This window comes from Agelaius phoeniceus, chromosome 6 (genome assembly GCF_051311805.1).
Source record: "Agelaius phoeniceus isolate bAgePho1 chromosome 6, bAgePho1.hap1, whole genome shotgun sequence".
NCBI classification, from domain to species: domain Eukaryota; kingdom Metazoa; phylum Chordata; class Aves; order Passeriformes; family Icteridae; genus Agelaius; species Agelaius phoeniceus.
This window is the reverse complement of record NC_135270.1, coordinates 50,029,458-50,043,063: the sequence shown is the minus strand read 5'-3', so window position 1 is coordinate 50,043,063 and position 13,606 is coordinate 50,029,458. Positions and strand designations below refer to the sequence as shown.

At 38.8% G+C, this 13,606-nt stretch overlaps 1 protein-coding gene across 1 annotated transcript; it reads right to left on the bottom strand.

The window, feature by feature from the left end:
• Window positions 1-4,361: 4,361 nt before the first annotated feature.
• Window positions 4,362-5,447, bottom strand: BDKRB1 (bradykinin receptor B1). The gene has a single exon (XM_054635875.2). The coding sequence runs from the start codon at window positions 5,445-5,447 to the stop codon at window positions 4,362-4,364; it is 1,086 nt and encodes a 361-aa protein (XP_054491850.2).
• Window positions 5,448-13,606: the final 8,159 nt, after the last annotated feature.

Sequence of the window (13,606 nt, the reverse complement as noted above, 5' to 3'; positions counted from 1 at the left end):
ACCCTGAAAGGGCAAACAAGGAAATGTTATTTATTGACCACAAGAGAAGGAATCAGTGGAGGGGCACACACTCCCTTATGCTGGGGCAGAACCAGCTATGTTGATATTTTCCCCAAAAATTGCTGTCTAAAGTGGGCTCCGAGGGTCCTGCTGCTGCTGTGCTGGGTTCTCTCCTGGGCAGCCTGTCACTGGCTTCATCAGGAGCTTTTTATTAATGCTTATCCTGAGATTTCCCTGCTGCAATTCAAGTTCATTCTCTATTTTCATGTACACCTTCAAGGCAGAAACAACCCAGCACTCCTGGGTCAGGTTTGCTCAGATTTAACCCCAGCCAGCTGCCAAGCCCCATGCAGCCACTTGCTCATTCCCCCACCAGAGGGATCTGGGAAAGAATCAAAAGGGTCAAAGCTGGAAAACAGATGTGTTGAGATGAAGATATTTTAATAGGGAAAACAAAAGTCACACAAATTAACAAAGCAAAATAAGCAATAAATTCACTGCTTCCCATGGGTGTTCAGCCACCTCCAGGAGAGCAGAGCCCCATCACATGTAACAGATACTTGGAAAGACAAATGGCATCACTCCTTCTTCTTCCTTTTGCTTCCTTCTTCCTTCCATTTTGTATATTGAGCATAATGTCATGTGGTCTGGAATATCCCTTTGGTCAGTTTGGGTCACCTATCCTGGCTGTGTCTCCATCCAATTTCCAGCCTTGTTTCCAGTGTGGCAGCATGGAATGCAGAAAAGGCCTTGGTTCTGTGTAAACTTTGCTCAGCAATAACAAAAACATCTCCATATTATTAACCCTATGTTCAGCACAACTCCTAAACACAGCTCCATACTAGCCACTGTGAAGAAAATTAATTCTACCCCAGCCCAAACCAGCACTTTCCATCACTTATTCCATACCATTTTCATCGTGTCCAGATGTCACTATTTGAAATAAGTTTATTAACCACCACCACCACCACCCTTCTTCCCATCCTTTGACATAACACACAGAAGTGATTTCTTTAGTCAATGGACCACCCCTAGAAAATACTCATAAGATGTCCACAAATGTTCACAAAACATCCTTTGAGTTCATTTGGTCCATGACTTCAGACTCCATCTGGTCTGGTGGTGACTCAGTACAGCAGTGGTGCTGTGTTTCTTGGAGTTACTGGGCACCAAAGCCAGCTTAGGTCTGGTCACTGATGCAATTAAACTTCTTGCAAAGCCTCTCCTCCACTGACATGTGTTTCTGCTGCACTAATTCCTGTAACATGCAACTCAAATCACAGCTTACAGCAATTTAAAGGCACATCCATTGCAATCTCTACCCTTGGCCCTTTTTGGAGCAGGTTATCTGGTTTAACATTGCAATGAAATCCTTCTCTGGTCCCCAGCCTGGCTGCAACAAGGGGTTCCCCCTGAAGGCCATCATTAATATATTCTGTGTGGATGGGACAGCCTGGTCAGAGAGTGAGAAAACCAGATAAGATTTCCCAGAATCGGCCTGAGAGACTTTAGGGAGGTGAAGATAAACAATGATAGCTTATTATTATAAACAACCTGCAGGTGTTTTCCTACTCTCTGTTTTCTTGTTTTTCTCAAAGATTGTTTATAAGAAGGGTGTCTTGTTAATTAGCCAACCAGGTGAAATGTATTAACTAAATGACCAGTCAAGTCCACCTGGATTGGAACATATAAAAAGGAGCAGTCCAAAATAAATGGTGCATTATGCTAATCTGATTTCTGGTGAGTCTGTGTCATTTCTTACTCCACAGTGATAAGTCTACATCACCCTCCTCCTCCATGGGCTGGAAGAGAATCTCTGCTTCCCCTGCTCCAGCAGAGGTTCCCACCCACATGACACAGTCCTCTTTGAACTTCTCCACTGTGGCTCCTTCTCAAGGGCTGCAGTTTTTCATGAACTGCTCCAGTGTGGGTCCCCCACGAGGTCACAGGTCCTGCCACAAAACCTACTCCAGCAGAGGCCTCTCGCAGGGTCACACCACATTCTCCTTCAGGCACCCACCTGCCCCAGCCCCAGGCCCTCCAAGGGCTGCAGGTGAATCTCTGCTCCACGAAGGGCTCATCCACATCCCTCCAACTCAAGGTCACAGTGGTCCCAGCCTGTCCAGTAGAGCAGCACAGAAACAGCAGCAGAACCCTGGCCCCTGCCAGCCCAGGAGCATCACCCTGGCTGTCACCAGAGCCTTCCTGGGCACAGCTCAGTGAGGTGAGTGCAGCACAGCACCTCAGCAAAAAGTGGCCACTAACGAGCACCAGACCCTAACACACAGTCAGAAATGCATACATTTACAGACATTCATGCTGGAGAGTAAATCCATCGATTTGCAAGACTCTCTTAAGTGGTTTAAAGCAGTATTTAAACTACAGATTTTTTTTTCTGACAGTTGAGCATATGTAAAAGAAGCAGTGCTTTCATCAAAGCCCTTGTCACTTGCTCATGGATGGAAACAGGAGGTTTTCCATTAAATTCAGATTTCATGCTCATTTTCAATCTATTATGTCATAGCTCAAATATGCCACCACACTCAAGAAGTGTTTTTTCCCTTTATTTGTACATTGACTAACATGGACAAGTGTTAGTCAGATGAGACAAGATACTTTCCCTTTAAAGGTCCTCATCTGTAGTGGGAAAATGGAGCTTCTTTTTCTGCACCTTCTTCATTATTTCAACCTTCCCTTCCTTTCCCTTGCCTTTCCCCAGAAAATATCTCTGCTTGGAAGTTTTGTAAATTAAAGATTCAGCTGGGGATGTATTAAATAGATGCAGCATTCAAGAGTTTACAATAGATGGGAATTAGGAATTTTATTTCAGATGAGTCAGGGGACTTCACATGCTGTTGTTATTACTGGTGTTTAAGCCTGATATTTATTTTAAAAACATCTGTCACAGAAGCAGTGGAAGTAGTAAACCTATGACAGATTCTTCCTCCCTGATCCCTTAATCCACCCTTAATTCTTAAACCATCATTACAGGAAGAAAGACTTTTAAAGTCTTCAAAAGGCTTCCACTGTTCAGATTCAAAAAGTTTGAAAGGACAATTAAAATTTAACACTAATCTTATTGCAATGAGGTTGAATAGACAGATTTCTATAATCAAATAAGAGGTTAATTACATATTCAAAATGGAAACACTAAAAAGAACTGCAGGAAATGAGGCGCTGTTACAGTGAGTACAGGACTGAGCAGGTTTTACAGTGAGGAGTTAAATGAATTATTATACAAATGATGTGTCTGGGTGTTCCCTTCTGCACCAACATCCTCTGGCTCAACAGGCTGCACAATCTTTTTCCATGTCTGTATATACACATAATTTGATCTCGGTTGTTTTACATCTACTCTGCCACTGTGGCTGTAATGGAAAAGAAATTTTTTTTACTACAAGAGTTTGTGTTTTGGTAGCAACAAGGATTTTTAATCACAGAACTATATATTTGCTCTTCCCCAAAGGAATAGGGGGAAAGAGACAAAACATAAAAATAAATATAAGAAAGAACAAGACTATGAAGCAAAAAAGATGTCATGTAGTTTATTAATTCTGATTCATAAAACCATAAATATGTATTTAAGGATTTGCCTCAAAATAATACAGTATCAATGGCCATCATAGATACATTCACATATAAAAAATAAAAAGGATCTTTACAGTACTTTATGAGCAATTTTGTAATACTTTACTGAATCAGCAAAACTCATGTTTTGAGGAGGCTATTGCATTACCTTGCTTTTTTTACAATTTATGTACACTTTCTTTGTGTTGCATCCTCTTGTACAATAGTCATGCATTACACATAATTAAAGTGCTCAAAAAATTATTAAAATTCTCTATATCTTACTGTAAAAATGCAAATCAGTGAATTTTTTTTTCAAAATAACCAAAGTTATCCCATACCTGCTTAAATGCATTTATCAGCCAAAGATTAAGCTCATATTTGCTCTGTAATAGCTGTTGTAATTTTATGAATAGTGTTATAGGTGGTATAGTAGCTGTCATCACAGATACAATGCAGCAAAATATTCAGCTGGCTTATGGCTTTCTGCAAAGAAACCAGGTTTCTGGTATTTTGTCAAAGAGTTTTTCTTTTCAGCCACTGTTAATAGGTAAGACAGGTTAGATCATTTGGTAAAAAATTCTGGCATCACACGTTTTGCATTTGGATGGATAACACAGAACTAGGAAAGCAAGCCTGAGGAAGAAATAAGCAATCAATCAAGTGATTTATTTTAATAGATAATTAGCTTGGTCTGTGAAGGCCAGATCAGAATGTTTCATATTAATTTTTAATGCCATTTGCAGTGGCATAAAATAAGTTATAATATCAAAATGAAGAAGAACAGAGAACCATTATGTTAAACTACTCTTGACTGGAAACATGTTGAAATTTGAAGACATTTCTTTGAAAGATACCCATCTCGAAGGAAATCCACAGGGAATAAACTGTGAAAAAACTTCTAAAGCCTTTTGCCTGAAGTATTTCCCGACAAAGACATAAATCACAGGGTTAATGCAGCTGTTGGTGATAGCCAGCATATAAGAAAACTGCTCCCCAAAGTTGATCAGTTCCCCCCAGAAGCAGCCTTTGATCACTTCTGTATGGTAGAATATATCAAGGAATACAAAAAAATGGTGAGGAGTCCAGCAGAAAAGAAACATCAGTACCACAATGAAGATCAGCCTGGTTGCCTTCGTGCCTCTGTGCCTCTTGCAACCTTTTGCTCTGATTGCTTTTTGTTCTTTTGCTGTTTTTTGTAGGGACCTAATGGTGGAGAAATTGAGGAAGATGATTGCTGTGGATGGCAGCAGAAACCCCACCACATTGCCCACCAGGCTTTCAGCTAATTCCCACGACGGGGTGGGGAAGTCCAAGGTGCAGGCTGAAATATTCCACTGGGGAAAGTCTTTCACAGTCCGGAACATGAAAGCTGGGACGCTGAGAAGGATGCAAAAGAACCAGATGAGCAGGCAGATGCCTTTGGTCATGGATTTGCTCCATATCTCTCTGTGGTTCAAGGTGTGGACAAAGGTCAGGTAGCGATCCACGCTGACGGCCACGAGCAGGTAGATGCTGGTGTACATGTTCAGGGTGATGGAGGCGCTGATGCTGCGGCACAGGAAGCTGCCAAAGGGCCAGTTGAACTCATTACTGATGTTCTCTGCCCAGAAAGGGAGGCATGTGAGGAAGATAAGGTCAGCAACAGCCAGGTTCATAAGGTAGATTTCAGCTATCTTCAGGGGGCCCTTGTGCAGTGAATAAGTGAAGAGAACAAACACGTTTCCAAGCATACCAATGACGCAGACAGTGTTGATGTACTTGGGTCCTATATAGTACACGATGTCCCACCAGTCATGCAAGTCTGGGCAAACAGTTGAGTTGCTCTGATTTTCACTCTGGTTTGAGGAGGCAATATTCAGTAGAGGAGTTTCAGTCATTTTTTAAAAAAATTCCAAAGTGAACAGGAGATGTCTTCAAAATGAAAGAAAATAACTGCAAAAAAGAAGCATAAAAGAGCAAAAGTTGCCTCCCATGAGTGATGTAACAAACATTAACTGCTGCAAATCCTTTGTTAGTCCTTACTGATTATTACAGACTAGACCAATCCATACTTGACATGTGCAGTGGTGGGAATGTTCCCAGTGTTAGCAAGGATAGAACTTCCTCTACATCCCATGAAGTTTCCTCTCCTTGTTTCCATTGTTTGAAGTGGCAAAGAGGAAGGAAAGTGACAAATTAGTGTAAATATTTCTGTACATCTCCTCCAGACTGATGACAGACACAGATATGGGAGAATTCCGTCTCCTTGAGAGTAGTGGCAGTCATGCTGAGGACACTAAGCCAGCTTTGCATCCTTCCCTGCCCTTTCTCTTACTCTTATTTACCATGTTACTGTTATTTTTACTGTATTATATACCATTTTATAGATACATTAATATATTATTATATTCTGTTATCCTGCTGAAGCAGGATCTTGCCTGTTTTCCTGAATTGGGAAAGCTGCTCACTCTCTGTATGTGCCCACTTACTGCCTGAACTTTGCATTCTTTTGTTCCTTCTCAGTTCCTCCCACCCTGAACTTTGGGTTCAAAATTGCTGTTAGATTAGACAGCTTATTGCCTTCAAATGTCAGTGGCTGGAATAATAAAACACAGACTTCTCCAAAATATTGCACCAAAAATCGTGCCTGGGGGAAAGGCCTCTGCAGCTCTAAATTTACAGCCCTCTTCTCCAGCCCAAAAATTTCATTTGAGTTTGGCTGTGCCAGGCTCCAAAGTGTTTAGCTCATCATAGCATTGGCAATACCTTTATTTTTTTCTGGTAGCTCTATTTGAGATTGTGCAGGAGTAAGAAAATGGCTAAAACCTTATCCTCCCATGAAAATCTACTGGATTTTCTGTCAGAGATCCACTGTCAGAGCTGCCCCCTGCTTCACTCTTCTGGTGCTGCCATGCTTGATGATAGTGCCTGGATCCTGGTTTTTACAGGCATTTGGTCTCAGAACTTTATGGTAGGCAATTTATTATTGAGCCTGTTCTGCCATCTGACATTTCAGTATTTCATATGCAAGTGGAGCATATCAATCACAGAAAAGAACGTATTTGAGAAAATGAATATTTTGCAATCAGTCATTCTAAATGTTGTCTTTCTGCTGTAGCTGTTTAACTCTGCCCTTTCAGCTTCTGTATTTTACACCTAGTAAACCCCTAATGATGGAATTTCTGAAGAGAGAATTTAGGACCATCTTTCATCTCATGTACATACATGTACAGCCTCAGTAATTTCTGTATATGAGCACCTTGCAGTACTTATTTTGGGATGCCTCTAGGAATAAGTATTAATATTCCACATCAGGCTATCTGGTAGTAATGCACTGAACATTTTTCTTTGCTGCAGAATTAGGTGAGCAGAAAACTTGTGTCTGAGCTCATAAACTCACTCAAGCTGGCAGCCTTGATGGGGAACTGAGCTACAACTCAAGTGAGCACAGCTCCCTGGATTTCCCTCACAACAATCTGAATGTTACCTAGTTCACAGACCTCTCACACAAACAAAGATAACTTGAGAGGATCTAAAACTGCAGGTAAAACACACATAGCAAATAAATGGCTGATTAGCATCAGAGAGGCTCTTGGTGAGACAGCAGAAATTGAATGTTGTTATAGCAGGAGGTTGGCTAAGGCATGAGAGAGCAAGGGCAGAAAATCTGTAACTTTATATTTCAAAAATAATGTAGAAGAAAGATAACAGTTAAACCTAAACAGAATTATTTATTCTACTAAATATAGAATAAAAAGAAATGTTTATTGTCCTTGCTTGCCCTTTTCCTGAGGACTTCTTTCTATCAGCTTATGCCAGCCACTCTGCACGCTTCAGACATGATCTCTCAGCTGGAGCCACAAATTCATTCACGATGGGCTCAGCTAAAAACACCTGGAAGTTTTAGTTTTTATTGCAACTTAGATTTTATTCATAGCTAAATCCAAATTCTTGTTCATCTAGCAGAACAACCTGACAATTCTGTAGTTTTTCATTGCAAAAATTTCTTCAGAGTCTACTAATCAGTGTCTGAGCACTACCACAAGCCACAAGCCTTTTATAAATTTAGAGCTCCTAATGTTCTCTTGACAGAAAATGTGCTTAATTTTCCGTAATTTCTGTAAGTATTTTGAAGTAGTTAGCGCTAATGGAAATTAACCACATGAATGGTTTTCAGTTTCTGTCCTTAACATATTCTAGTCATCTTTTATACAAATAATGACATATTTTTCTTAGTTTGAACTGATTTCTGATGAATTTCTATGCACAGTTCATCTATCACCCTTTTCACTATTAATACTCATTAGCCAGTTAGAGCAATTAGGTAAAATGGATCATGGCTTTACACATAGACTAATACTGACCTTCAGAATTACTTTTGTGGTGAAAAAGAAAGGGAAAGCCTTACTAGACTGCACAGACCAGAAGCGAGAGCACAAAAGATCATTTTTTAATATAAAATATAGAAATTATTTAAATAAAGATAATACATTCAAAAAGATAGGCATACATACTCTTTGTCCTTCCTGGAAATCCAGGCAAAGTTTCAAATTCGGAAACAGTTGATAAACAGCAGTACAGAGGTTGCTGAGAGAATTCAAAGATGCATCCTGAGGCACAACTGAGTGACTGAGGGCTGTCCTGAGTGTTTTGCTGGCCATACACCATGTGTATGATGTTACATTTTGGAAGAAAGCCCCAGGATTTTTTTTTTAACTTTCTCAAACGTCAGCTGAAGTAATTTTCAAGACATGAGAAATATTTCATTCTCATTGTGAAATAATACAAGCCATGTGTCGTGGCTCTTGTCATCCTTTGACCCCTAATTAAAGCTCTCACATTGTCCTTGGCAATTAAAAGTTCCATTGTGTGAATGTCAGCAAAAATAGGAACTTAATTAACAGCTCTGAATTGCCTTCTCTGTACCAATGCACACAGGGAGAAATTAGAATCAGGTTTTGGTGTGCTGGGAGCTCCTTTCCTTGCTAGACATGAGGGCAGGCATGTGCCAAGGAGCTGGGGGTAAAGCAGCACAGAGAGGTGGGAATGAAACATGAACCTTGCTAAACCCCACTTCCACTCTTTTTGAAAAGCACTGTTTTTTGCAGCCCACTATCAGTGTCCAGTGCATAAATCTCTGTGAATATTACTTCTCAGTAATGTTCATGATGACTGCTGTATTTTCTCAGGCTTGTACCCAAATAAGCTTCTTGTTTTTCTGATTACTTTCTGGGACCAAGTAGTCAGAGAGTAGTGGTTTATAAATTATTTTTATCTTTTTCATTCTGTTTGTCCACTGATTAGAGCAATATTTTAAAAAGATAGTATCTTGCATCTCAGATTTTAAATGCAAATCTGTCTTAAGCATAGCCATGTAAACAATGTAGATTTTCAATTAAAAAACCCAAACAACAAACAATGAGAAATTATCAAGGGACTGGAATGCTATTTACTTATAGGAAAATATTCTTCTCATTGGCTACTTAACCAACACATGTGCCATATATCTCAATTCTTATTCAGTTGTGTCCATTTTTGTTTGATAAGTAAGATAAAAGGAAAAGGCAGGGGAGGCTGAATGGTGATACCTTATTATGAACTTCCCTATAATGGAAAATGCTTTTATTCCAAATTTTTATTCACTAAAGCATAATAAGATAGTTATGCAAACAGTGCTAAAACTGCTAAACAAAACATGCTCCAGTTAACACCATCACAATGGAGAAAACTCTAAATGGCTCATTGTTGGTTTGTTTTTTTTTAACATCTTGTAAAATTTTAATTTTGGCAAAGACTTGAAAACAACATGTAATTTGTGAATTACACATTATGTAAGGAATCCTAACAAATAACAGCAGGAAAATCTTGAAACAGCCCATCTCACACTGACTCATAAAGGTGAGTGCAATATGACAGGAGATCTTCGTCACAGACTTTCCAAAGTCTCCACTTTGCTTACACTACTGCATTTCCGTGTTTAAGTTATTTTTTCCATAATGAAGAACATTTGAGCAATAACAAGAAGTTTGGAATTTGTCCTTGCTTGGACATGAATCTCTAGGATCTGCCAAGTTCCACATTTACTCACAGACTGAATAAAAAACTGCATCTGCGTCTAAAATTTATATGATAAATAACAAGTCTTACAAAACTTGTCACATCAAAATGAGATCAAAATACTGGTTTTGCAAATCCAGCTCCTCTTTGCAAATCTAGTTTCTTATTTTCTGTTGTTTTTCATTGCCATATTTGGAACATTTTTCAGTAATGGAGAGAGATTCAAAATTAGAAGTCTATGCATTTAGAGTGAATAGGCAATGCAGTAGCTCCAGCATTTAAAGATCTTAGAACAAGTCTGCAGAAGAAGCTGTAACTTCAACTAGAAAGGGGATTTAATTTATTATGTCTTTACCACTTCATTCCTTATTTCAAGCTATAGAAAGTATATAAAGATCTGGTAACATTTCACAGTTTGCACAGAGGTAATGGACCATGAATTGAAGGAATTTGAAGGGTTAGTTTAAAAATTTCTACAAGAGTCAGTAGTTAAGGTTTTTTTTACTGTAAAAAGCATATCTGTCTATTGGCACCTTCAGCTCAGGATGCTCACAGCATTTTTGTTTATGTTTTAAGTTAGAACGATCTTCAGTCACACCATCTAGGCAGACTTTCCTGTAGCAAGTAAACATTTTTTAGAGCTGTGTAAGAATTTACAAATGCTAACTGAGCCTCTCTGATCAGAATGATTAAACAAACATTCTGAACTTAGAGGTAAGACTCTCTGCTTAATTATCTCACACATTACAAGGCAGACAAATGTAAAAAATCCCAAAGGTGTCAAGAGTTCTAGCTTTTGGTCCAATAGTTCAGCCATTAAAAATCTTCATTTTAAGATGGATAGAGCCTTTAATGGTTGGGACAAAATATATGTTTGGATCAGTATTTTTTAATGATTTCATTTTCTTTATTGAAATGTTTGGTAAATCAGCCTAATTATCTGCTATAACTGTTCATGTGTTCTGTAACAGCAGAGAAGGTTTTTGACATGACTTTTTGAGGTAAAACTCTTCAGCTTTGTTGGATTTCTTCATATATACTATAGAGATGGCTAAGGAGAGCTTAAACTCTGGTGCAGCTATTTACAATTCCCAAAGAATGATGCTGGACCACCACAGTGTGGTAATACTCAAGCCCTACTAACGACAGTTTACAGAGCTTGAAACAGCCAAATATGAAGGAGCCAATATAGGTTGAATGGAAAGGAAAGATGATTCAATGGCTGAAGACTGCTTAGGGATTTGGGAGACCTGAACCAAGATCCCAACTCCTCCACTGAAACCCTGTCTAAAAAAGAGCAACTTTCTCCTGTCTGCAGCAAGCACCTGCGGCTTCTGTAACAGCTCTTAAACTCTTAATTTTTCAAGTGAAGACAATAATCCACGTGAAAAATGAGAAAATGGAGAAAAGAGAATAATTCCTGCCTGTAAATGCTGAAGGCCAGAAATATAATCTGGCTGTTGATATCCTTGCCATTCCTCTGGCCATGGTCCCCACCTCTGTCAGAGTGAAAGGGGAGTCAGCTCTTTGCATGCCAAAGTCTTGATAACAGTTGTGGCAGCCTCAGTAAAAGAGAAGATGGGAGCAGAGGTAAGAGGAGGACACGATGAAGAAGAACAAAAAGATATGATTACTCTGCCATCTTCAGCTCTGAAATTCTCTGGACAGAGTCTGACCTCATATTACAAAAGTCCTTCTCATATTTTGTCATGTTTCTGTAAGAACAGAACCGAGCCAAGTGTGACTGGAAAATATCAGTAGGTCAGATGTAGCTTGGATGTTACACTTTATTTCTTGGGGTTTTTTCTTGCGTGTATAAATGGTGCATGTGAATACCACAAACGTGTCATCACACTGAAGAGTCAGGAAAATGGGAATGAAACAGTTTGTGAGCTGACACTGCCTGTGTTGTGATGTGCAGAAGTTGCTGCAGGGGCTTTCCATTGTTGCTGGTGTCTGCATAGGAGCTTGAGATATCAGCAGGCAGAGAAAAGCTACCAGAAATATTTCAGTACCCTTAGCTGCCTTAATTCTGATTTAAACTTCCAAAGGGACTGAGGGTGGTCAACAGCACTCAGAAATGGGCCCTGAAAAGAAAGATCTCCAAGCAGCTAAAATTCTGTTGTTTCAGCTCACTTTCCTTTGGTGTACCAGGAAGCCAAGTAAGCATCTGGAACAGTTGAATTTCTGACAAATCATTCTTTAGTGACAGGATACAGGCTACAGAAGAAAATGCCAGGAAATCTCATTTCTCAAAGTACTTTATTTTCTTTTCTACATGCTTACTGGATAGCAAAAAAATATATTTACATTATTTAAATTAATGTGATATTAACATAATAACATTTTTATATTTTACTTCTCAGTACCAAATACTCACAAATAACTTCTGTTGCCTCAATAACCTCTGTGGAGTTCATTTTGTCTAAGGGTTGCATGAACAATATGCTCATGGATGAGACAGTATGATAACACTGGATATAACAGAAAGCCTTGCAGTGTTTCATCATAATTGTCCCCATTGCTTCAGACAATAAAAAGGATGAGCAAAAGAAGTATTTATGACATAGGATTATACTGGCTTATCAAAGAAAAACCATGGAAATTGCCTATAAATCATATACAGTGATCTAAATCCCTTAGTCTTTAAATCACATTTGCACACTTATATTTTGTGGTTTAGTTATTTGAAGGTTTAATACAAATTTCCCATTTTAAATGAACTTTATTGCTCCATCCAAGCTCTCACGGATAAAGACTATGTAGCTGCCATCTGAGTTTACTCTTGTCACCAAACTTCACTTCCCTCGGTAGCTTTAGAAGCTGTAACCTTAAGTGCTTTGAAAAGAATGAAGACTGTTAGTTTCAGCATATCTTAGATCATCTTCCACTCAGTTTTGATCAAGGTTCCTAGAGGTTAAAGTGCATACAGACAATTCAGTACACTGTGAGTCTATGTTGTAATCAACTTAGCTCAAAAATACAGTCCAACTGGGGAAAAGCTATCTTGTATTAAAATCTCACAGATTAACTCTATAAATAAAATGTAGGTATTACTAGAATCTGAATACTTGAATACTCTGAGCTTTCAAGACCCCTGTTATCTTCAGTTAGATTTCTAATGTAGTTAGGAGATGCTCTCCTTCATATTCTCAGTTTCTTCTGTTTGTGAGATTATACCAGTTGTGCTGAGATTTTATATATCCATTGAATAACATTAATTATGCTTTGTGAATACTAAAAACCTGAGTCTCTGAGCTGAAGTGTAAGCATGAATATAAGTAGCATTCGCTCACTCAAAAAGAGTAAGTGAATGTTTTCACTCCAACATAGAAGGGGTAAAGAATCTTCTTCTACAAAGAAAACTCAGCTAACTTCATGCAGGTGGGTGCAGGTTCCCTTCCACTACGGCTTTACCTTTTTTTCAGCTGCTTTTCATACATACTTGCTCATGTAAATCTGTAATTAACTGGAGCAGTTGCAAAAAGGTACTTCTTGTCAATGAAAAAATCAGATCGTGTCGGATGACTGAAGAGAGAAGTTAAAAGCCCAAAAGATGGACACATCTAAAAATGCATCCTACAGGATTCACTTAACAGAACTTACTCAAAAGCAAGCCCCTCCCAGATCAAAAACCTTATCTAACACACTATTATGGGCACCATACGTAGCAGCACAATCCTGACAATTGCTTCTGTACTGGGGCTCTGTTTGGAGAATTGTATGTACACCTTAGAAAACATTCCAAGTGGTGCATATGCCAAGTATCATTCAGCCATGAAAATGTAAGTAAGCCACAAAATAGAATTCAATCACAAAAAACATCCAGTAACACTAGAAGCAGGTCTCTTTATGGAATTTCCACTAAGATCAAACAACACTTTTCCCTCACGTAATGAACACTACCACGTGTTAACTCTGTGGACCCATAGCAGATGGATATTAGTGGAGACTGACATGTTAGAAGGCTTTCTTCCTTTAAGGATTTCCTAAAATTATT